This window comes from Equus asinus, chromosome 25 (assembly GCF_041296235.1).
Source record: "Equus asinus isolate D_3611 breed Donkey chromosome 25, EquAss-T2T_v2, whole genome shotgun sequence".
NCBI lineage: Eukaryota > Metazoa > Chordata > Mammalia > Perissodactyla > Equidae > Equus > Equus asinus.
In genome coordinates, this window is record NC_091814.1 from 53,106,878 (window position 1) to 53,129,648 (window position 22,771).

General features: G+C 40.9%; 1 protein-coding gene across 9 annotated transcripts in view; it reads right to left on the reverse strand.

Moving 5' to 3' along the window:
• Window positions 1-5,900: 5,900 nt before the first annotated feature.
• The window catches only part of DCAF6 (DDB1 and CUL4 associated factor 6), a 147,228-nt gene continuing 130,357 nt past the window's right edge, over window positions 5,901-22,771 (reverse strand). For all 9 annotated transcript variants that reach the window (XM_070498142.1, XM_070498141.1, XM_070498140.1 and 6 more), the window contains 5 exons: window positions 17,033-17,171; window positions 15,258-15,414; window positions 14,511-14,599; window positions 12,505-12,610; window positions 5,901-6,361 (listed from right to left, as the gene is read on the reverse strand). In XM_070498142.1, the coding sequence (XP_070354243.1) occupies window positions 6,297-6,361; window positions 12,505-12,610; window positions 14,511-14,599; window positions 15,258-15,414; window positions 17,033-17,171 (556 nt within the window). In that variant the 3' untranslated portion in view covers window positions 5,901-6,296. The remainder of the gene's footprint in view (window positions 6,362-12,504; window positions 12,611-14,510; window positions 14,600-15,257; window positions 15,415-17,032; window positions 17,172-22,771) is intronic.

Consider the following 22,771-nt stretch of genomic DNA (forward strand, 5'->3'; position numbering starts at 1 on the left):
GGCAGAAACCAGTGGTTGGCTGGTCCCCTGGTCTGCAGTTTACAAAAGACCTTTCCTGAGGTGTGGGGGCCTGCTACCTTCCTGGCGGTCCGCAGCTATCCCAGGCAGCTGGGTGTGGGCACGGGTTTAGGGGCTGCATGGGAGTGGGAAGGAGCAGGTGGCTTTTCCAGAGGAACAGCGGCGGCTGTGGTTTCTGCTGACGACACGTGCAGGTCGGACTCTGTTCTTACTACTGGGTGGCATTCCTAAATCTGAGGGCATTTTTTGTTTTCTGTGTGTATATGTCTTTTCCTAGCACTTGTCTATTTCTAAAGGGACGATATTCCTGATTACCTGGTACGCACAGAAGTGGACAGAGGCTGGAATGACCTGAGACGGCCCCGGGTGGGCCTTTCTGAGTGCAGCTCACGGGCCTGGACCGCAAGGGTTGGAGAGTGCTTCCCCTGGTCCCCACCAAGCTGGGCTCCAGGCAAAGTCCCCACTGGCTGATCCCAGACAGCTGGGTGTACTAAGATTTCATCTAAGCTTACCCAGAGATATGGCACTACACAAAAGGGTTCACTGTGTTTCCCTTTTTCTCCTGAGGTCCATTCACTTATTCATCCCCCAGACACTGCACATCCGCTGTGTGCAGAGCACCACGCTGGGCTCTGTGAGGAGTGACATTAGTGCTTCCCTCTAATTGAGGGAGAGACCTGGGGGATGCTGATGCTAATAAATAATAGCAAAGTCAAGTAATGCTTATAGGAAGAACCGTGGGCTCCAGAGGGAGGTGAGTGTGTCCAGCTGGGGGAGTTAGGGGTACCTCAGGAAGTAGGTGACAGTTTGAGCCGAGCCTAGGAGGATGTTTGGCAGCTAGAACCATGTTTTGCATATTCAGGAATTCAGATTCACCTTGATTGAGCCTGAGCAAAAGCAGCAAGCAAGGAGGCCAAGGAGGGCACGGAGGCGGTGGGCAGGGAGAGGAAGAGCAGCTAATCCCTGTACATTCTGAAGTTTCCGAAAGGCATTTTTGATGACATCTGCCCTTAGTGCAGGTCGAAACCCCAGCTGCCCCCACTAGACCAAGCCCAGTTGCTTTATGCTGCTGTGTGGTGGCAGTCTGGGGCCTTCCTGAGGGGACCCTGTTGACAGTGGCAGGTAGGACATTTGGCCAGTCAGTTCACTTAAATACCTCAATCCTGTGTCTCCTGGTTTTGCAGGTGTGGGGCTGTTGCCCATGTCTGCTTCTTACATCGAGATTCCCACCTGACAGGGTCCCTGTGTTGTGCCCCAGAGACCAGGCTTGGGGGTGACTGTGACCCAGAAGGCACTGGGTCCGCCTCTGCAGTGCACAGAGCTCAGCACCCCCACCCAGCCTTTTTCCTGGCCAGAAGCACCCAGACTGCAGTTCAGGGCCGTGAACACTAGGGGGAGCAGTGTGGCTGTGGTGCTGCTGGCAGCTGCCGACAGAGAGGAGCTAAGGGTAAAGCTGAAGGCTTGTTTGCTTCTAGAAGGCGGAGCTCTTGCTCTGAACTCCTGTCTCCACTGCAGTGCTCACCCTTGAAAGGGCCCCCAGCTAGTTGCTTACATGTGTGAGCTGATTCAGGGTCGCAGGTCCTGCTTCTGCTCAGCCATGTGGTCCTAAGTAAATCACCCGGTAGCCAGGCTGGAGGAAATGTCAGACGCGGGCCCCGTGGTGCTCATGTTCTTTGCGTCTCATTTAAGTAGCTGCTGTGGAGTCTCTGCAGAGGACTGAGCGACCCGAGAGACTCACTCGGTATTTGCCATGGGTCAAGGTGGTCTGGGGGACGGGAGAACGAGGAAGAGTGCTTTGACACGAGAGATCTTACCAGCCCGTCCAGACTGACCCTGTGGGTATCTTTCCATCCTCACGGAATGGCCCTGGGATCCTTGCAGATTAGAGACGTGTCGTGGATGGACCACAGGGCAGACAAGTGTCCATCCTTGAGCTCCGGCTATCTCCTGTCTGGAAGGAACTGTGGGGGTGATGTAGCCAAAAAAGGGTGAGGCAGGGAACTAGCCTGTATTGAGTGCCTACTGTGTGCCTGCCCTGTTGGGACACTTGAGTGCCTGCTGTGTGCTCGGCGTTAGTTCCACGCTTGCGGATGCTTGCTCTCCTTTCAGAGCAGTGCCCATGTGATGTAGTGGGACTGTGCAGGCTTTGGCGTGGGACGTTCTGTTCAGATCCCACGCTGCCGCTTATTCCAGCTAGGCATTCTCGGCCAGTTACTCAGTCTTTCTGCGTCATAGTTTTCTTAGCTATAAAGAGGGTGTGTGGCCCATGTGGGGACCCAGAATCCAGGGGGGGCTCTCATAGCTGATGAGGTAGGTTAAAGGTCCCAGCACAGCACTTGGGGTGGAGCTGATGCTGAGCCCTGCTGTTTCTTCTCAGTAACTGTGGGAGGGTGTATTGGTCTTGTTTTACAGGGATCTCGTGACGAAAAGTGAGAATCTTGCAAAGATACCTGCTACCCTAGATAGGAGGGGCTGAAGGTTGTTGCCGTGGGAGTGGTCATGTTTGCTGTACAGCACGAGAGGATCTTTTGGGAAAGAAGGGATGTGGTAAGGAAAGGCATGGAGAGGATGCACGGAGGAAAGGCTCAGGAGTGTTTGGAATTCAGGAGGTCTGAGGGAGCAAAAATGCGCTTTTCTACTGATGACTGCCCAAGATGACGGAACCCCGGCGCCTGGTGTGGAGTCCCAAATCAGCCTTGCCCTGTCTTACAACCCAGAAGGGACACTCTTTCTGAGATGTGCCCTGCGTGCTAGGGACACTGTGTCCTGCATGACAGTGACCACATGGCTGTGGCTCTTGGGTTCACATAATCTCTGATCCTGAGGGAAGAGGCAGTTGCAGGGACGGGAGTCCATGCCACTGCCCGCAGGGGATGCAGAAGCCCAAGAGAATCCCCAGGGAGGGAGAAGGGACTCAGTTCTCTCCCTGAAGCAAAGGAAGGTGGCTGTGAGCACAGCTGTCTTACGACTGTAAGAGGGGGCAGAGCCAGACTGGCCTTCGGGGTTGGGGAGAGGGGACACACGGAATCCAGGGAGACCTTGAGAAGTGAAGGGAGTTGTCCGAGGCCTCAAAGTGCGTTAAGCCAGAGTCAGGGCCCAATGTCAGATCTTGGCCGTGTGAGTGAGAGAAGGCAGGAGCCAGCTCCGCAGCTCCAGGAGGACAAGGGGCAGTTCAGTCATCGTTATTAGAGAACAGGCCAGCTGGGCTTTAGCAGGTAGGCAGAAAGAACTCTGAACCAAGGAGCTTGGGAGACTGGAATACCTCCTTGCCAGACCTAAAAAAACGGCAGGCCCACGGAAAGCTGTTGGATTCACTGGAAAGAATTCAAAGCCCAAACTCTGATCTGCATACGATTACCAAGAGCACAGCTTTGCTCAGTGTTATTTTTAGAAGAACATAACACACAAAGCTGTGTTCATTTCCCTCAGAGAGCATTCTTCCTGAGCAGTATCGATAGGAATTAGAAGCCACTTCTGCTTTTCCTTTTGACACCGCCATTTTGAACTGTCACAAATCACAGGCGAGTCAGCCCTCCCAGAGGAAAAGACAGTCCTAGAGAGGATCAGAGGGCTGGGCAGGCAGGGCCACACTGCGGGTGCAATGGACAGAGCCTGTCTGCCTGGAAAGAGGTCAGTCAGTCAGAGATGTGGACATACTTAAATGACAGAGTCCTGTGCTGTGTTCTGACAGTGGGCCCTGGGATGCAAAAGTGGGTAAAAACCAACCTTCAAAACAAAATGAAAACAAGCTAATCCTGAAATATATTTCACTTGAAGTTGTTAGGTGATTTTTTTTAAAGAAAAATGTTTAGGATTATTATAAATCAGTATTTATAAGTCAGTAAAAGTGTACTTAGAATAGTTTTGTTCACCTGATTAAATACCTGTTTTTGGTATGTGTATAGCTGTGGAAATTATGAATTTGTACTTGGACTTGTGAACTGTGGACTTTCTTGGCTGTCTCCCCTTTTAATCTTTACCCCCGTTTTCTGCAGCCATATCCCTATCTGCAGCCTCCCTTCCCACGGCTAAAAAGAGGAAGGAGACTGAGCAGGAAGGGGCTGACTGCTGCAGAACTGGGGGCTGGGGATGTCTACACAGTCACCTGGGTACATCCAGCCATACGTTTTTCATAAATCCTCCCAAGACAGTTAGCTTCATGGAGTATTGTTAAATGCCTTCTCAGTGTGACCAAGAAACAGAACAAACACTCTTAACCCAAAGCTTTTCAAGAGGTTTAATGAACAGCAACATGCTCTCTCTCTCTCTGCTGTCCCACAGCCACAGTCAAAGGGTGGGTGGCAGACTATCACCGAGACTCAGAGCACCTCAAGGCCCCAAATCCACCACTTTTAGCTGACCCCTCACCTGCCACCACTGAAGTCATTCCTTCTTCTGAGTGGGCAGGTGAGCTGTAAGGCCCAGTCGTTAACTTACTGAAGTGCCCCCTCCCACACACTCAGTCATGGACGCGGCCGGCACTTGTCCCCTCTGCCTCTGTAGAATGCTCTCTCGGCTGTCTCCTGGACTGCTTGTCTGGCCTGCCCCTCTCCTTTGTAACATACACCACCACAACTGCAAAATCGCTAAAAGTAGGGGACCTAGTTCCTTTGACAAATACATTTAAAATTTTTTTAAACAACAGTTTTAGAGTACTTTTAGGTTTCCAGCAAAACTGAGCAGAAAGCTCTGAATTCCCATATATCCTCTGCCCTGTCCCCTGCATGGCCGCCTTGTTGCAATCCCGCACCAGAGTAGGCAAATACCATTTTGATTTTCTTCTATTGCTTTTCCTGCCAAAGACTCAGTCGGTGACCCCACCGAGTCCTCCGGTAGCCTCTGCCCTGTCAGCTGTCAACAGCGCTCTACAGGAGATGCCTGCCGCTGCTTGTTACAGTGGAAGAACTAATGGCGGATTACACGCTTCCACTCATCTCTTCAGTTATTCTGTAAAGCCCTTCAACCTCCATGGTTTCGTGTGGTCCCAGCACAGCCCCTGGGACATAGGTGATGCAAATACGATTACCTCCATTTTAGAGTGGAGGAAAGAGGTGCCAAGAGAAGTCAGATGGCTTGAGCAGGTCGCATAACTAATTAGAACCAGAAACGAAGACCCTTCCATTTGGAAGTCATGCAGTTGCTGTGTTTGGCTAAAGCTCTGATTCCTCTTCCCTTTGACGATTTACCACATTTCCTAATGTGGATACACATGTGCCCTGTCCGCCTGAAGTTACCGAGCCACCTGAAGAGTTGTTCTTCCTCTCTCCAAAAAGCCACCTGTCTTTTCTGAGCAGCAGGTGCCCCCCGGCTTGCGGCCGTCCTGTGGGGAGGAGGACCCCGGCTGTAGGTGGGAGAGGGATGCCTGCTTGGCCCAGCTGGAGAGAGCAGCACGACAGCTGGAGAGGGGAGGAGGGACGACTGAAGGGTTAGGTCTGCAGCGGTTTCAGGCCATAACCTGTAAGATACAGGCCTGGGTCTACACGGCTTATGCTGAGTGAAGGTGGACGCTGGAGTTAAGGAGGTGCAGGAATTAGAAGACTGATGGTCAACACCGTTCAGCTGAAACCTAGAAGCTGGAGACGGGAAGACCGGAAGCCAGAGCTGGCAGAACTAGCTGGCGCTAATATAATTTGTGAGCTGTGATGCTCTGTGGTTATGAGGTCCCACTAATCATGAGAGATTATGATTGGAGGTAGAGGTAAAGTACTTTGGAAGGAGAAAGGAGGAAAGCTCTTCTATGTGATTCTATCACACGAAAGTCAAAACAGAAAAGGTTATCCAATCAAGAAAAGGATAGAGAAACACAGTCCTATTAGAGAAAAGACTGGAAAACGTGGGTCAAGGTAACACAGCGTTAAATAAAAAGTCAAATTCAGGGTATCTTAAAACAACCAACTTCTTTAATTAGAAAGCAACAAACATGCAAATGGCAAGTGTAGAAATTTATCTGAACCAACATTTTCACTATAATGAAAATTACTCTTCAACATTGACCCAAGCTCCCACACCCGAAGGTTAGGGAAAATATTGCACTTTGCATTTTCTAGCACTCCTCATACATGGCAAAAAGTTTTTAAAACATTCTGCTAGTTTTGTTTTACACACTCCCCCAAATTCATGCACACAGTCATTCCAAACCAATGTTAGGTTATCCCAAAAAAGGGAAAAACTCCAAAAACCATAAGCTTAAAATTGCACTAAAGCTCTGTAAAGAAAAGAATATAATAAATGTCTTATACAAATTTTAGAACATTTAAGTGCTTGCCAGTAAGAGGCGATTATTCCTCATCCTCATTTTCATTCTCCTGTCCAGAGCCTTCAGATCTGTCGCCCTCCAAGCGGTCTGGAAAACACAGACAGACTCACCTCACAGAAAGAAATATTTTTAGTAATACAATTAAAATAAACTTCAATGTCTTTTATTTAAAACTAGTTAAAATGTAAACAATTCAACACATCATCATGTAAAAATCAGTTCACCACTGTATGTAAACGAGTTATTTTGTGCCTCTTGAGGCAAATAAAAAAAGTCAAGGAAACGGCACTATTAAATTTGAACATGCATGCAATTCTAAACATGAAAATTAAAAAGAAAAACCCTAAAGATCTCGCTATGCTGCGGTCCACTACAGCAGTTTTCACACTGTTCTCTGGGGTCTGGGAGTCTGAGGCCGACTGTCGCGTCACCAAGAGGAGTGAGGACAGCTGCGCGAGAGAGAGAGAACCTGGGGACCGTTCTTGAAGATCTGTGTATGTGTTTGTAAAAAGACTTTCACAATTAAATATTTGCTATATTCCAGGTGTTGTGCCAAGAACTGAGGATACAACGGTGACCAAAATAGACCCAGTCTCTGCCCGCAAGAGTTTATCTAGATTAAACACTCGAGTTAACACACAATGACGAGCGTGGTGAGTGAGAACAGCATGTTCTCTCACGCTTTCAGGATTTACACTGGCTGTTCCTCGGCCTGGCACACTTTCGCCCAATTCTTCAGCTAGAAAGGCTCTGCTTACTCATCTCAATACAAATATCATCCCCTCGGGGAGACTTTTCTAGATGTATACGAACATCCAGCCTGTTCCAGAGTATCTCGTGTGAGCCTCACTGCGACGACCCTAAGTGCAGGAAGCGCTTGTCTGCGGCTCCCTGCAGACTCAACTGGGAGCCGCTGGGAAGGTACGAGTTCTTTTTATTCGACATCCTCAGGGCCTAGTACAGGATTTTCAACGAAGATTTGTTGAACAAATGAAGGGAAATTTTACTAAGACAAGATACGTTACGTTAAAGTATACAAAGCAGGAAAGAGTATGAAATCACTGCTGCCACTAGAATGGAACCCTTTCTGCCACAGACATTTCCCCAATGTAACGTGGAAAATACTAAGGTTAGACATAGGGGGACAGTTCAATTCCACTGTCAACAGCAAGAGAAGACTGAGCTCTGAGGTTTTCCTTATTCTCTACACAGAAAGCTTAAACACTCCCACTGTCAACAGCAAGAGAAGACTGAGCTCTGAGGTTTTCCTTATTCTCTACACAGAAAGCTTAAACACTCCCACTGGATCCTAAGTCAACACCACCAAGAACGGCGTAGAGAAGGGACTATATGTTTAACTGTCCAAGAGAATTAGATTAAACCCTCTCTATGCCAACTCCATTTCAGTGTCACACTAATGAGATAATACTTGTGTATATGATTTGTCTCCTGAATTATACAAATTTTAGCTATTATAATAAGTGTTCAATACACATTTGTAAAATAAATGAACAAAGTAAGATTTTGATCTTCATAGATCACTAAGGAATCTAAACACGGTGGAGGAATTTCTGACCAATAAAAGGCTAAGGGGTGTTAGTATTTTTATTGTGTGATAGCCTTTCCTGAGAGAACAAACCATGACGTTGCTATCCTGCTGAAGCAGATTACCATGCACGGGAATCCTGGATACGACTGACCATACTCAACAAACCTCTTCTGTCATATCAGTGGAGCACAAGGAAGCAGTGTCAGCCTATTTCAAAGTGTGTAGGGTTCTTACGCAAAGTCTTTTTGGTTGTCACATTACGAATGAAGGTGGGGACATAAGGGTTAAGAAGAAACATCACAGCCTTTAAATCAGTTTACAGTAGATGTCAGAATTCTGCTGCGTCCAAAGCAAGCCATAAGGGGACAAGTGAGGGCCAAGAGTCTCTGATTTAGGTCACGGAACAGGTGATAGTGGCTTCTGGAATGAGGAAGAGGGCAGAATAGTTCTTTTCTCAAATCCAACTCATTCAACTGCTGCAGAGTCATGTCTCTCAGACTGTAAACCCAATTTCCAAGAACAAATTAAGCGAATCTTTTGTTCATGAAGCGCTGCTGAGGTGGTAAACTTGGGAAGCAGTTCAACGCTTTCACAAATCTCTGGTTGCAATTATGGCCCAAGGAGATAGGAGGAACACTGTTCCTTTAAATGAAAAATGGAAATAAGGCTATACCCACTGTTTTCAAAAGCACACAACGCCAAATTGCTTTTGTAAATAAAGTTTACATTTGTGGAAAGGTTCCTTTTATTCTCTATTAGAAATATTTCTTCAGGAAATTATTTTTGGTTGGAGAAAAGAGGACATGAAGAGATATTAAGTTTGCTGCGGGGGTTGAGGGGCAGTAAGCAGATAAGAAAAAAAATCCCCCAAAGGAAATGTATGTTCCACAAAAGTACTGTTTTCCAGGCTATCCTTCACAAAAGAGTAAGTGCAAGACTCATCATAGCTAGAATTTGATACTAGCTCATTCACCCATTCAGTCAGCAAACAATTTATTGAGCAACTGTTATGTTCTAGGCACTGTCCTAGGAGCTACATATCCAGCTGTGAATGAGACAAACTAGGTCTCTGTTCTCAGTGAGCTCATCTTCTAGAGGAGGAAAACAGACAACAAATGTGTTTTTCTCCTTTAATCTGCAACAAGGCAAGAAATAGGAAATGAAAAGTTAGAGTGATAAGTACTTGAGGAAAAAAAAAGGCAATGAACAGAGAGTGACTTGAGGGAGCAAAAAGGTGTGAGAAGGCACATGCAGCAACTTCACACTGGGTGGCTGACGAGGGCAGACTTTTCTAAGGAGGTCACACTCGAGCTGAGGCCTAACTGTATGTTCAATTATACGGGAGGTTCAGGGACAAAGTCTTTTAGGCAGAGGAAACAGCAAGTGACAGCTCCCAATGTGCTAACAAGCTTGATGTGTCTGAAGAAGGGAAAAGAGCCCAGTCCGGCTAAAATGTGGTGAGTGAGGGGAAAACCAGAATGAGTCGAAGGCAGAGGCTGGCGAGGTTCAGGTCACGCAGGACCTCAAAGACCAGGACGCAAAGTCTAGGTTTCACTCTAAGAGCAATGGGGAGTCCCTGAGAGTTTTAAGCAGGGGTGACAATTTGTCTTTTTAAAAAGGAGTCAGCAAACTATGGCCTGTGAGCAAATCCAGCTCATAGTCTAGTTTTGTAAATGAAATTTTATGCGAACAGAGCCGTGCCCATTCATCTACGTACCATCTATGGCTGCTTTGCGCTACAATGTCAGAGCTGAGGAGTTGCAACAAAAAACACGTGGCCCACAAAGCCTAAAATATTTACCATCTGGCCATTTAAAGAAAAAGTTTACTGACCCATGTTTTTAAAAGATGCCTCTGGCTGCTGTGTGGAGATCAGACTGTGTGAGGACAACGGTGGCAAGAGGGAAACCAAGGGTCAGTGAACATTCGTTATATTCTGGAGTAAAGTTGCCACACTTTGCTAATGGAGTGAATCTGTGCATGACTGGTAAGTGACTGTGAGCTCACTATGCTAGGCTCCTCAGAACCGTCCTGGAGAACACTATGGCTATCCAGACTTCCATGTGTCAAGGTCCACAGGTATGAAGGGAAGGAGATCAAGAGATGCTTCGGGGTTTTATAAGTCATGTTAACACCTCTGGACTCGACCCTAAGAACGTGGGGAGGCACAGCAGAATTTTAAGCAGGGAAGTAACTTGATCAGATTCTAAAATATTCTAGAAGAGTTCAGAATGGTCCATATACACAATTATTGTCTCTCCAAAGCCTATCAAAGCTTCTAGGGATCTCAGAACTGCCTTTACATCTCAAGAAGTGGCCTAACTGCTCATCGAACCACGCTGAGGCAGCATGCCACATGCCACAACTAGAAGGACCCACAACTAAGAATATACAACTATGTACCGGGGGAGCTTTGGGGAGAAAAAGGAAAAAATAAAATCTTAAAAAAAAAAAGAAGTGGCCTAGACTAAAAGTCTTGAGTGCAGTATTCATGGGAATAATTTTGGGTGCTTTTTAAAAATGAGAAGCTCAAACACTATTCAGATAAAATGAATCAGAATCTTTAGGGCATAGGACCCAGGTATTTGTAGTTTGAAAAAGCCCTACAGGGCATTTGAAGTCACCCTTCAGTAAAAAGTCACAGCTCTACAAGGAAGGAGCTGTCTCAGATCTCTTCCCTGGACTTCCCAGGAAGCCTTGTGGATAATGGATGTAAATGGATGGTCCAGCCTGTGCTTACTGGCTGAAGTCCATTACCGACTCTCGTTGAATGCGCATACGTTATCATACTGAAGGGAAGGAGAAGAAAGGGGTGGTGGACTGACTCTAAGGATAAAAGCAGCTGCAATGTAAACTCTTGGGCACCTTTTCTATCTAGCCTTTTATGTAACAGAAGCAAGAGGTGAGTTAAGTTGACTAAAGCAACTAGAAATTGTCTCTTTTTGATTACTGGCAAAAAGAAATGGAAGAAGGGAAATCCATTATAAAACATCTCATCTAATCCTAAAACCAAAGGAGGATGATAATAGCTATTAGCTAACAAACCATTGCCACATTACCACCTGCTTAAAACAGATTCTTACATAAATGAAAAGAAAATTGGTTTTCTATAGGAAAACTCACAAAGAGCCATTCACCAGATAAACTATAAGAAACAAGCAAATTTTAGGAATCATAATCGGCAAATGTTTTTCTTGTTCTATAACATGCTGCCTCCTCAAATCTGAAATCCAAATGGATGAATTTAAGGGTTACTCACTGTTATTGAAGAAAATGGATCAAAAGATATTAATAGTAATTAATTTAATAACTTGGGAGCCCAAATAGTATTGCAAAAATATTCTGTCGGACTACTAACATTTTCTGTTTACATTCCAGGTTTTGTTTTGTTTTGACCATCTGAAATTTTCACTCTTTCCCCAATAATAGTTACTATTTACAATTTGAGGATTACTTTCTCTTCAGCTCTTTTATTACAGACATGTGGGGCTTCTTTCTGCTCTTCAGATGTGCTACACTCTCTCTCCTCCATGACTGTGAAGATGCTATATGCTCTCTTCTTTGCCTGGAATGCTTCTCTCCATTCCCCACTCTCTCTGAGAAAGTGGTATTTAATCCACCTCTAACATAGACCTGAAGGACAAGTAGAAATTATCCTAACAAAGAGTGGGAATGGGAGGGGGCAGCATGATCATAAAGATCGTGAGGTGGGAGAGTTGGATGTACACGAAAATTCAAAGGCGGCCAAAGTGGATGGAGCAGATAGAGAAGGGAATGCTGTAAACGAGCTAGAAACGCAGTCTGAGATCAGCTCACCCAGAAAACTGCACATTATATTCATAACCTGAATGTATTCCTGCAAGTGAAATTTCTAGGTCAAAGCAGAGTAAGGGCTAGAAGCTAGTTTCAAATTCAGGCTTTACCATTTATCAGTTGCATGATCTGGGGTAAGTTATTACAGAAAAACCTACTTTGTAAAGGATCGGAGCTAAACTGTGAAGTGACCAGTATAATGCCTGACACATGACAGGCACTCTGTAAACGGTGGTCAGTATTAATTGATAGATAGTATCAAACATAGGAAGCAATTTAATTTATGAAATCAGTGACAGTGATAAACACCCTTGTTTGATAAACATATTTTGTTTATAATGGATACTGAATCTTTTCAATTGTTATGAACACAGATTCTTCAATTCCCTCTTGAATGGGTTGTAATATATGCATTCTGTGTATCTGTGGCACGGAACCTCAGAGTTTATCATCTAAAACAAAAAATAGTGAAGAAAACATGCTGAGGTATCTGTTTCAACCTTCTTAGCATGGTACATTTATTTTTGTCTGTGCTATGACCAATTTTGCCCAAATCTACCTTTAAAGGTACTTACTATACCATATCTTAGGGTTTATGGTGTGATCCTCCACTCTGAGGAAAAGTGCAGCTGATAAAAGTTTTCAAGCGTCTCTGTCTTTTCATTTTGACACTTTTTAATAAATTGGGCCCATGAGGAAATAAGTTACTGCACTAAAATCAAGAGTTCACAGAACTCCTAGTTCAGAAGTTAAGCTGCCTTCACTTTGTGATTTAAGGAAGTTATATAAATCCCTTAAAGCAGATCTTAAATAATAATAGGTTTTTCTAATATAAAACTGATCTTAATAGTACCCTGACAGTTCTTACCAGCTCGGATATGATTCAGTGAAGCCAACATCCTCAACATGAAAGAGGCTGGAACTGTAATGGTGTTTCTAGTCTCTTCCAGCATAAGTTCGTTTCGAGTTATAACCTATGAGGCAAGATAAAAACCATGTCAAAGGCCATAGTAACCGTACCTCTTCCTTGAAGATTAGGAGAACGGTAAAAAACTAGCAAGTGCTAGGAGGAATTACATCATTCTTTATAGGTATGCTGTCTATATTTCCACGTTAAAGCTACTCAATGCCAAATAATTAATTTAACTTGCATTTGTGGGAGTAAGGTCAGAGAACACTACTCTTTAAAGTGGCAGAAAGACAAAGGTCAAATTGTGAGGCTACTTAAAACATTCAACACGTAATTTATCTTTACTTGGACTTTGTTTCCCAGAGCAGTCTACTTTGTGTCCACTCATCATTTTCCCCTACAGTAGAAGTGATACTTTCAGTGACAGAGGTGTTAAAGTCTCATCCCTTGGTCACTTGGTTCCTTTGAGAAAATGTTACCTTGATTGAGGCAAAGTAATCTTGAAAAATAAACTTTTGGACAAGAGTTACAATGAATTGTATCTTAAGTACCAAGAACAGGACTAAATGCATATCCATGAGCACCCAGGGATCCAATGTATAATCATGGGCAAAAGAAAAAAGAAAGAGGAGAAGCAAAGAGCATGGCAAAGGAAAAAACAGGGAGAAAGAGAGGAAAACATGAGAGGAAGAAGAAGATGCTAACCTGATCAAAAGGTCCCCAACAATGTCACAACACATTTTAACTCATTAGGGTGTCACACAGGGCCCTTACAATCCTGCCCCAACCTACCTTTTTAGTCCGATGGAGCTACTTTCTTATATGCACTCTAGGTCTCAGCACAGTGATGGCTCGCTTACCTTACAATAACTTGGAACACGCTGATCTTTCTATCTCAAATGCTCCTTTACTCGTCTGCCCTGATGAACTCAGTCCAATTCTTATTTTCTCTGTGAAAACTTCCCCATCCCATCCACTCCATTTACAAGCACAGCTGTTCCTTTCTATGTGCTTCCAAAACACTATGTGTACATCTCTGGCAATGACCACAATATATTCTAGCTGTCTGTTTATGCCTGTCTTTCCCACTAGTGTATAAGCTCTGAGGGCAGGGTTTATCTTTTTAAACTCAGCACTGTGCCTGAGATACACCAAGTGTTTTATAAATGTGTATTAAATGAGTGAAAGTACATGTGGCAATTGTGCTGTGAACACACACAACCTTGGTCTAGAGTACTGGTTTTCCAACTTACTAATATTTTTAGCAATGGGCTCTTATTTAAGAGGCCAGAGCATCAGTTTGAGCTGTACTCACCTACCCACAGAAGCTCAGCGATTAGTTAGTAGCTGATTAATGCAATGGACCCTTATGTTCATAAGAAATCTTCTATGGAAAGCCTCAAGTAAGAACGCTGTTTGAAGTTGGGGAGGAAAGGCCCAGAGTTAAGCTTTCCTATCATCCACCTTCCCTCTCCCAATTCCACAGAAAACCTAGAACTTCACAGAACTCAGTTTGAAAACTATTGATCTAAAAAGAAACTGAGGAAATCTTAAAATATAATAATAAAGGAGAAGATTCTCCAGTCATTTGTTCTGCTACCTATTTGGCTATTATTCTGGAAGACAGCTACAGTAAAACTATTTTCTTAAAAGGACAAAGGTTTTTTTAATGATTCTTCATTGCAATAAGCACAGTCCACCTATTTTTTTTAAACTACAAAACACTTCATCTGGTATTACAAATAATCAATATTCTAATTAGCAAAATACTATTTCAATTTTTACCTCCCTAGCATTATAGGCATGTTTATCTTGATTTTCCTTTCTCTTAAAATTTGACCTCCTTAACTGTATTAACTTGTTTTATGTTACCAACTAATAACGAGCTGCCTCGATTCTTCTTAAGAAAGCATTTCAGGAACACAGTGAAATATGGTCCATAATAAGTATAATAAAAATCTTACTTCATCAGCAAGTTTTCGGTTAAAAATCCTTGATTCTTCTAGTGGCGACCAGATCTTTATGTCATAATCTATGCCAGATGAGGCTAAAACTAGAAATAAAATGCAGATATTAATATAAAGCTTAGAAACATGCCACTTATTGAAGACATGCATATATACACACACAAATATGTGTGTGTGTGTATATATGCACACACGTCTGTATATATGCACATGTACCGAAAAATTGAGCTGGAAAGGAAATTGTACTGATACATTTAATTGTTAACTGAGAATATTATTTTGAAGATGTCCTAAAAGTTACCCTTGAACATAATTTTAAGATCATCTTGAAATCACTCAAATTTCTTTTAGTCATTGCTCTTTTATGAGAAACATGGGCAATTTCAAACTGAAGGCAAGAGCAAGCCTTTGTTCTGGTAAGTAAATTCAGACATGTGAAGACTAAAAAAGGTTTGGAGGTGCAATTTAGCTAAGTAGTGAAAGGTTCAGCTGGCTGAACCTCTTACAGTTAATAAAACTTAGAAGAAATATTAGGAGTAAACTCTTTAACCCATTTCCCCATACTTTCTGCCAAAAGCAGGTTATAGGGGGTTTTTGTTTTAAACCGAAGTAGAGCTATAATTGGCTCTAGTGGCTACCCACTAGGATAATCTGGATTACTGTTAGAGTAACAACTAGAAAAAACTTGGAGCTGAGGAATCACACTCCTGATTGCTAGCCCTTGTCTTATAAAGGTCATCTTACTTGGGTCAAACGGATGTGGCTGCAGGCAGTTTACCACGTGATTATCAGCTTCCAGGAGCATTAAATGCTCAGCAGTGTGGCGATCCCAGATGAAGATGTGGCCACAGTCAGAGCCACTCATTACAAAGTTAGCACCCCAGAAATTGGCTTCTTTGATCTACGGATTTTAAAAGAGGAAATTATAAGAAAATTGAAATCAAAGGTATCAAAACAAAGATTTATTCTATTCTCAAGTTAAAAAGTTAATTGCTTTAGAAAATAATAAAATAAAAAATTGAAGAGAATCTTTGTCTTAAAATCTTTGTATCTTAAAAGCCCTGTAGAGATTTATTCGCAGGGGTGACATGGCAATAAGTAATGAAAAGCCCCCCGAGGACAGGGATTTACTTTGTTCAGTATAGTGCTTGAGATGGCACCTGGCACACACAGGTGCTGAATTAGTAACTGCCAAATGAATGAATGAGGTTGCTGGGTTTTGGACAGTATAATGAAAATTTTATATATATATGTTGTTGAACTTTCCAAAAACGGTTCCATTTTAGCTTTACAAGATAATAAAGACAAGTCACAGAAAAAATGAATGTTTCCCTTTTGTATTTTGCTTTATGACAAAAGACAAAAAGTACCAATCTTTTCATTAGCTATCTGAAGCTCTCACAATTGAGAAGGAAAGATATAAACCTATTTACTTTTATGACGCAATGAGACAAAAGAATATGATCTACTGGAATGGTTATGATGACATTTTTCAACGGATGCATATGAATGAACATCAAAAATCTCTGTGCCTCAGATCAGGATTTTTTCAATCATTTTATCTGCAGCTTCCACTTTGCTGTTTTTGGCAAAGCAAAAGAGCAGAGCCAGTTTTGTTGCTCCCTGGAGCTACTGTTACATTTACTTCGCTTCTCTTTCATTTTCATTCCTACCCCTAACTATTTTCATCCAAAAGTTGAATCAGCAAAATGAAGAAATGTAAATTGGTTACTTCTATTAATACTAAGTATTCTTTTCAGAATGATTAAACTGTTACTACCAACGATTTCTACACAGAGAGCTAATTATCTCCCCACCCCAAAAGTAACTTGTGGCCTAGACCCTGAGGAAAGCAGACGAAAACCGATTCTGTAGATACTTTTTTGATAACTCAATGAATATATGAGAACAACACTTTCTAGATATGAATGGTTCAGAGTAACAATTATACTAATCATCTTGCAAGACTCTCAGTAAATAATTAATACTGCATTGGGTGTACAGACTTGTGGATTGTAAAGACCTGAAAAGATCTTAGAGATCATCTCCTCTATTCTTATTTCATAGATGAGGAAATTAAGGTCTAGAGAGACAAAGTGGACTAAAACAAACCACCTGTCAATCTTAAAAGGGTTATAATTAACCCGTTTCGCAATGAACCTGGATTTCATATATCTAAATCCTGCTCTCCAAAACCCACAAAGGGTGCTGATATGAGCTAAAAAAACTAGGAAGGTAGACAGCCAGTGTGAGACAGCAAAAAAGAAGCAATGGTTACTTGTACAAGCAGAAATTTTTTAAATTCTACAATATTTCCTCAGTAGGGTAGAGTTTTCTTGTACAAAGTAATGGTCTTTCACAACATATTACAGGACTAAAATGAAGATAGAGACATACTGTGAAGGTACATAATGTTATTTTGGAATCACACTGACACTATATGAAGATAATTATTACAGAAAAAACATTCATTTTCTGAGACTACAAGTTCTCCAAAGAATGCCATGAGCATTTGGTACCATTGTCCTGGAGTTGCGATGGCCCTTATAAACCATCTTTACTAGTGGCCTTCTAATATTCAAAGTATCCAATTCTTCCATTTCTTTCCTTTCCTTTCTCCGCCTGAAGAACTCCTGAATGCGGGCAACAGCAGAGCGTCTATGAATTACGTATTAAAAGAGAAAACAAAAATAAATAAAGAACATTCACAGGCCACTACAGAATGAGAATAAGTAACATTAAAATACAGTAAGTCTAGAAAATATTTAAACGAATCATTATCTCAATAAGGCACCCCCAACCAAAAGCATAAAAAGGCAGACACAACAGTGAGACTACATCAGACTAGTTGAGTTACTAAAACAAAATGTTTTAGTTAAGAGATCACTTAGAAATTTGGAACTCGTTGAGAGAGTAAAGGAAATAGCATGCGGCACACTGGTTTTTAAAGGGCTATCTTATAAAAACATAATACAGACAAAATTCATGTGCATTTACTACGAATAAAACAAATCCTAGTCAATGTTATTTCTCCTTCTCTCTATATTAGGAAATGTAAAGGCATAAAGAGAACCCAAAAGAAACTAAGGGTAACAAATGACAGCAGTGGATAAACTTATGTTTTGAGATTTTGTTTAAAGATCTTCCCAGCAAAGAACAGACTAGTCAAGAAAAAGAGAATAAATATTAACATACATGCAATAAATAAGGTCTTCAAATAGAATCTATTCTATATGGGCTCCACAGTGGAGTACAGATAGTCAAGAAAAAGAGAATAAATATTAACATACATGCAGTACAACAAGGTCTTCAAATAGAATCTTGTCTACATGGGCTCCACAGTGGAGCAGAGACTTGCAACTAATGAGGCAGATTTTACTTTTCTAAGAACTGAGTCGGTAACAGAGCTGGAGACTCAAGAACAGGTTCTTTTTAAGACTGATTTAATTATTAGAAGAAACTCCTACTAACACATGATATTACTTAAGTTTGTTAGTTTGCATTTGTTATTTAAAACATTATATTTTGACATATAATAGACGAAAGAGGGGCTGGCCCCGTGGCCGAGTGGTTAAGTTCATGCGCTCTGCTGCAGGCGGCCCAGTGTTTCGTTGGTTTGAATCCTGGGTGCGGACATAGCACTGCTCATCAAACCACGCTGAGGCAGCGTCCCACATGCCACAACTAGAGGGACCCACAACGAAGAATATACAACTATGTACTGGAGGGCTTTGGGGAGAAAAAGGAAAAGTGAAAAAAAAAAAAAAAGAGAAAAATAGACGAAAAAATCCAAAACATATAAAAAGTCTACAAATTGAAAGAAAAATGAACATTATAACAGAAAAATAGGCAAAGGACATGACTGGGGAAATCACAGAAGAAATGAACGTTAATAAATATACAGAAAAGATGCTCAATTTCACTAATAAGAAAGATAAAGCAACAAACTGATCTCTTTGCATGTCTATCAGATTAAAAAGATTTTTATGTTGGGAGCTGGTCCCATGGCCTGGTGGTTAAGTTTGGCATGCTAGGCTTTGGTGGCCTGGCTTCAGTTCCTAGGTGCAGACCTGCACCACTCACTGGCAGCCATGCTGTGGCAGCGGGCCACATACAAAATAGAGGAAGACTGGCACAGATGTTAGCTCAGGCAGAATCTTCCTCAAGCAAAAAGAAGACTAGCAACAGATGTTAGCTCAGGGCGAATGGGCATGACTGGTAGGAGCCTGAAAGCGGTTTTACAGATAAAAAGCATACTCTTTCACTGTGAACTTTTCATTGAAGTAGAACACGTGTATAGGAAGGTATGAGATCCTAAGTGTGTAACTCAATGAATTTTCACAAATGAAACACACCCATGTAATGAGCATCAGTACTGTGAAACAGCATTAACCAGAATTCCAGAAGTCTCCTAGGATTCCATTCCTGTCATTACTCTCCCCTTAGAGGAAACCACTGACTTCTAACATCATGGATTAATTTTGCCTGTTTGTGAACATTAACTAAATGGAATAATATGATATATATTTTTTGTGTCTAGCTTCTTCAGCTCAACATTATGTTTTTAAGATTCATCCATGTTGTTTTATTTAGCTGTAGTCCATCCTCTTTAGAGTACTACTTTGTATAAATATAATCTAGTATTTATAGAAGAGCCATTCAACTGTTGGCAGATAGTGGCTTGTTTACAGTTTTTCATTACTGAAATAGTGCTGCTGTCAACATCCGTTCATGTCTCTGACAAACATATGCACATATTTCTGTGAGGTATAACCCTAGAAGTGGAGTTGCTGGACCACAGTATGTGCATATGTTCAGCTTTGGTAGATACTCCCAAACAATTTCCAAAGTGGTTGCACTAATTTACACTCCTGATATCAATATATTAGAGTTCAAGTACAACACATTCTTAAGGAGAAATTAAATAATACCTATTAAAATTTAAAACATTTTAACTTTGACCCAGCAATTTTACTTTTAAAAAACGTATACTGTAGAAAACCAAATATGCAAATATACATATACGTGTGTGTGTGTATATATTCACTGCAGTAGTATAATTGAGAAAAACTGGAAATAATCTAAATGTTCACATAGAAAGGATAGGTTAAATAAGTTATGGTCTATCCATACATTGGAATACTTATGCCACCATTAAAAAGGATAAGGAAGATCCATAAGCAACTACATGAAAAAATGTCAGCATTATACTGCTGAATAAAAAACAAAGGTTACAGAATAATTCATAGGTGGAAAATTGTATATATGTATAGAAAGAGCCTAGAAAACCAGACACCAAATTGTTTTTTCCCCTCAAATTGTTAATAATAACACTTAACAAAACCTATATAACAATTGTGTACTTCCACTTTTATAATAAAAAGGTATTTTATTTTTCATAAAATAAAATGGTATACTATAAAATATGTAGGCTTATTTAAAAAGTGTTTTAAAAACTTTACTCTATGCTGTGTAGAGCTAAAAAAGAGTCTACACATAAATTTTTAAGTCTCATATAGTTAGAAACTTCCAGACAGAAAGCTGACATGTTTAGTTTACTCTGAACAGTCTCTTTCTGGTTGGGAGATGAGAATGGGAAGAGCTGAGAGTTCAAATGCTCTCAAAAGAAACATAATTAATATAGTTGGACCTTTATTTTTTTTAAAGTGGAAGAAAAGAGAAAAGAACACATTGAATCATTAAAAATATGTGATTTAACTAAAAAAATTAAAAATAAAAATAGCATATGATCCAGCTATTTCGCTACTGGGTATTTTTCCAACGAACATGAAACTGGGACTGGCCTGGTGGTGAAGTGGTTAAGTTCGTGCACTCCACTTCAGTGGCCCGAGGTTCGTGGGTTCAGATCCTGTGTGTGGACCTACACACTGCTCATCAAGCTGTGCTGTGGCAGTGTCCCACATACAAAATAGAGGAAGATTGGCATGGATGTTAGCTCAGGGCCAATCTTCCTCAAGCAAAAAGAGGAAGACTGGCAACAGATGTTAGCTTAGGGCCAATCTTCTTCACTACACACACATACATACACACACACACACACACACACACACACAAGAACATGAAATCAATATTTCAAAAACATGTGCAACCTCTATGTTCATCACAGCATTATTCACAATACCCAAGCAACCCTAGTGTCCATCAACAGACAAACAGATAAAGAGGATGTGGTACACACACACAAAGGAATACTACTCAGCCATAAAAAAAAAAAGACAAAATCCGGTCATTTGCAACAACATGGATGGATCTTGAAGGTACTATGCTAAGTGAAATAAATCAGACAGACAGAGAAAGACAAATACCACATGATTTCATTCATATGTGGAAGATAAACAAACAAAAAACACATAGATAAGGAAAACAGACAGAATGGCAGTCACCAGAGGGGAAGTGGGTGGGGAGAGGGTCAAAGGGGTAAAGGAGCACATGCATGGTGACAGATAAAAACTAGACTACCGGTGGGGAACACAATGCAGTCTACACAGAAACCGAAAGACAATACTGTACACCCGAAATTTATACAATTTTATAAGCCCATATGACTTTAATAAAATAATTTTTAAAATATGTGATTAAAAGAAACCAATAAAGAAAAAACTCTTTTGCTAAGAAAGTAGAGTATCAAGTAGAAGAGGAAATAGAAATAACCTTGTTGATAAGCCAAAGGCCTTAGGAACTATAAATGGAAAAAGAACTTAAATGACAAATTAAAAATTTAGATGGAAGCTCCAATCATTCAAAACATGATGTGTGGGCAAATTAAAGCTGAATAAGTAATGAGGTGACAGTAATTAAGAATTAGGATGGTAATAAATCATAAATGTTCATTTCATTTAAAATGTGCTCTAGAATATGGTCTAATTTACTGCTTAATGTTTATTTGGCTTAATCATCCTAATAAAGAATAATTTTAAACTCTTAGATCTCAAGTTATGCAGTTTGTATTGAACAGTTTAGATCAAAGATTGGGGCACCTACCACTATCCCACTGTAGGAAAATTATCTCATAAAGAGAAAAAGCTTCAAGTGCACAAATTTCAAAATAGAAGATAAAGAGGCCAGCCCTGTGGCATAGTGCTTAAGTTCGTGTGCTCTGCTTCGGCGGCTGGGGGTTTGCAGGTTCCGATCCCAGGTGCAGACCTAGCACTGCTCGTCAAGCCATGCTGTGTTGATGTCCCACAGACAACAGAGGAAGACTGCTACAGATGTGAGCTCAGGGCCAATCTTCCTCACACATACACAAAAAAACTAGAAGATAAAAAGTGACAGCAGATGCTACACCTATATATACACTTAGGTAACGTCCAACTCAGCTAACAGTTCTAAAGAAATGAAGAAATTTAGAATGAATACATTGAAACAACGTTCCTAGATGATATGTTATTAGAAACACTGGAAGAATACAGGTCACTGAAAATGATAAATTTGTACTTTATTACTTTGCAAATCAAAAGAAAATCAAAATGATACATACATATAAAAATTTATTAAAAGCCTATTTGCAAAGTTTTTTTTCGAGAATGTTATTAATTCTTTTAAGACAGATCATGCTAATTTGGCAGACAATTTAAAATTCACAGAAGGCATTATAAAGTTAAATAAGCATGGAAAATTTCAGAAGTAAACAATAAAATAACAGTAATAAAGAGAATAAATTCCAACTCAATGGAGGAAAAAAAATAATATAAAGGAAAAAACAAAACCAAAAAAAAGAAAAAGGACAAAAAACTTAATCCTAAAAGACAAGAAAGTAAAAAACAAAATCTAGGTAAAACAGGATAATTTGAATAAAAAGTTAGAAACAAGTCCAAATACAGCCATAATGATTATAAATTTAAGTAGATTAAATTCTCCAATGGAGAAAAACAGAGATTGTCCAAGACATATCTAAAGCATTGAGGACAAGGAAAGGTTTCAAGCAAAAGGATACTGTGCAAATGCTAATCAGATGAAAGGTGGCACAGCTACATTAATATCAGACAAAACAGACTTAGATAAAAAGCCACATTAAGGATAGAGAGCATTTCTACATAAGTTCAATTTATGAGGAAGAAACAATTTAACATATATGCACCCAATAAAAGTGGCTTCAAAATGCATTAAAAAAGAAATTGATAGAACTACAAGGAGCATTAGATAAATCCAACATTATAGTGGAGATTTCAATACACCTCTCTATTACATAAGTCAAGCTGGCAAAAAAATAAAAAATACAGATGATTTGAACATAATTA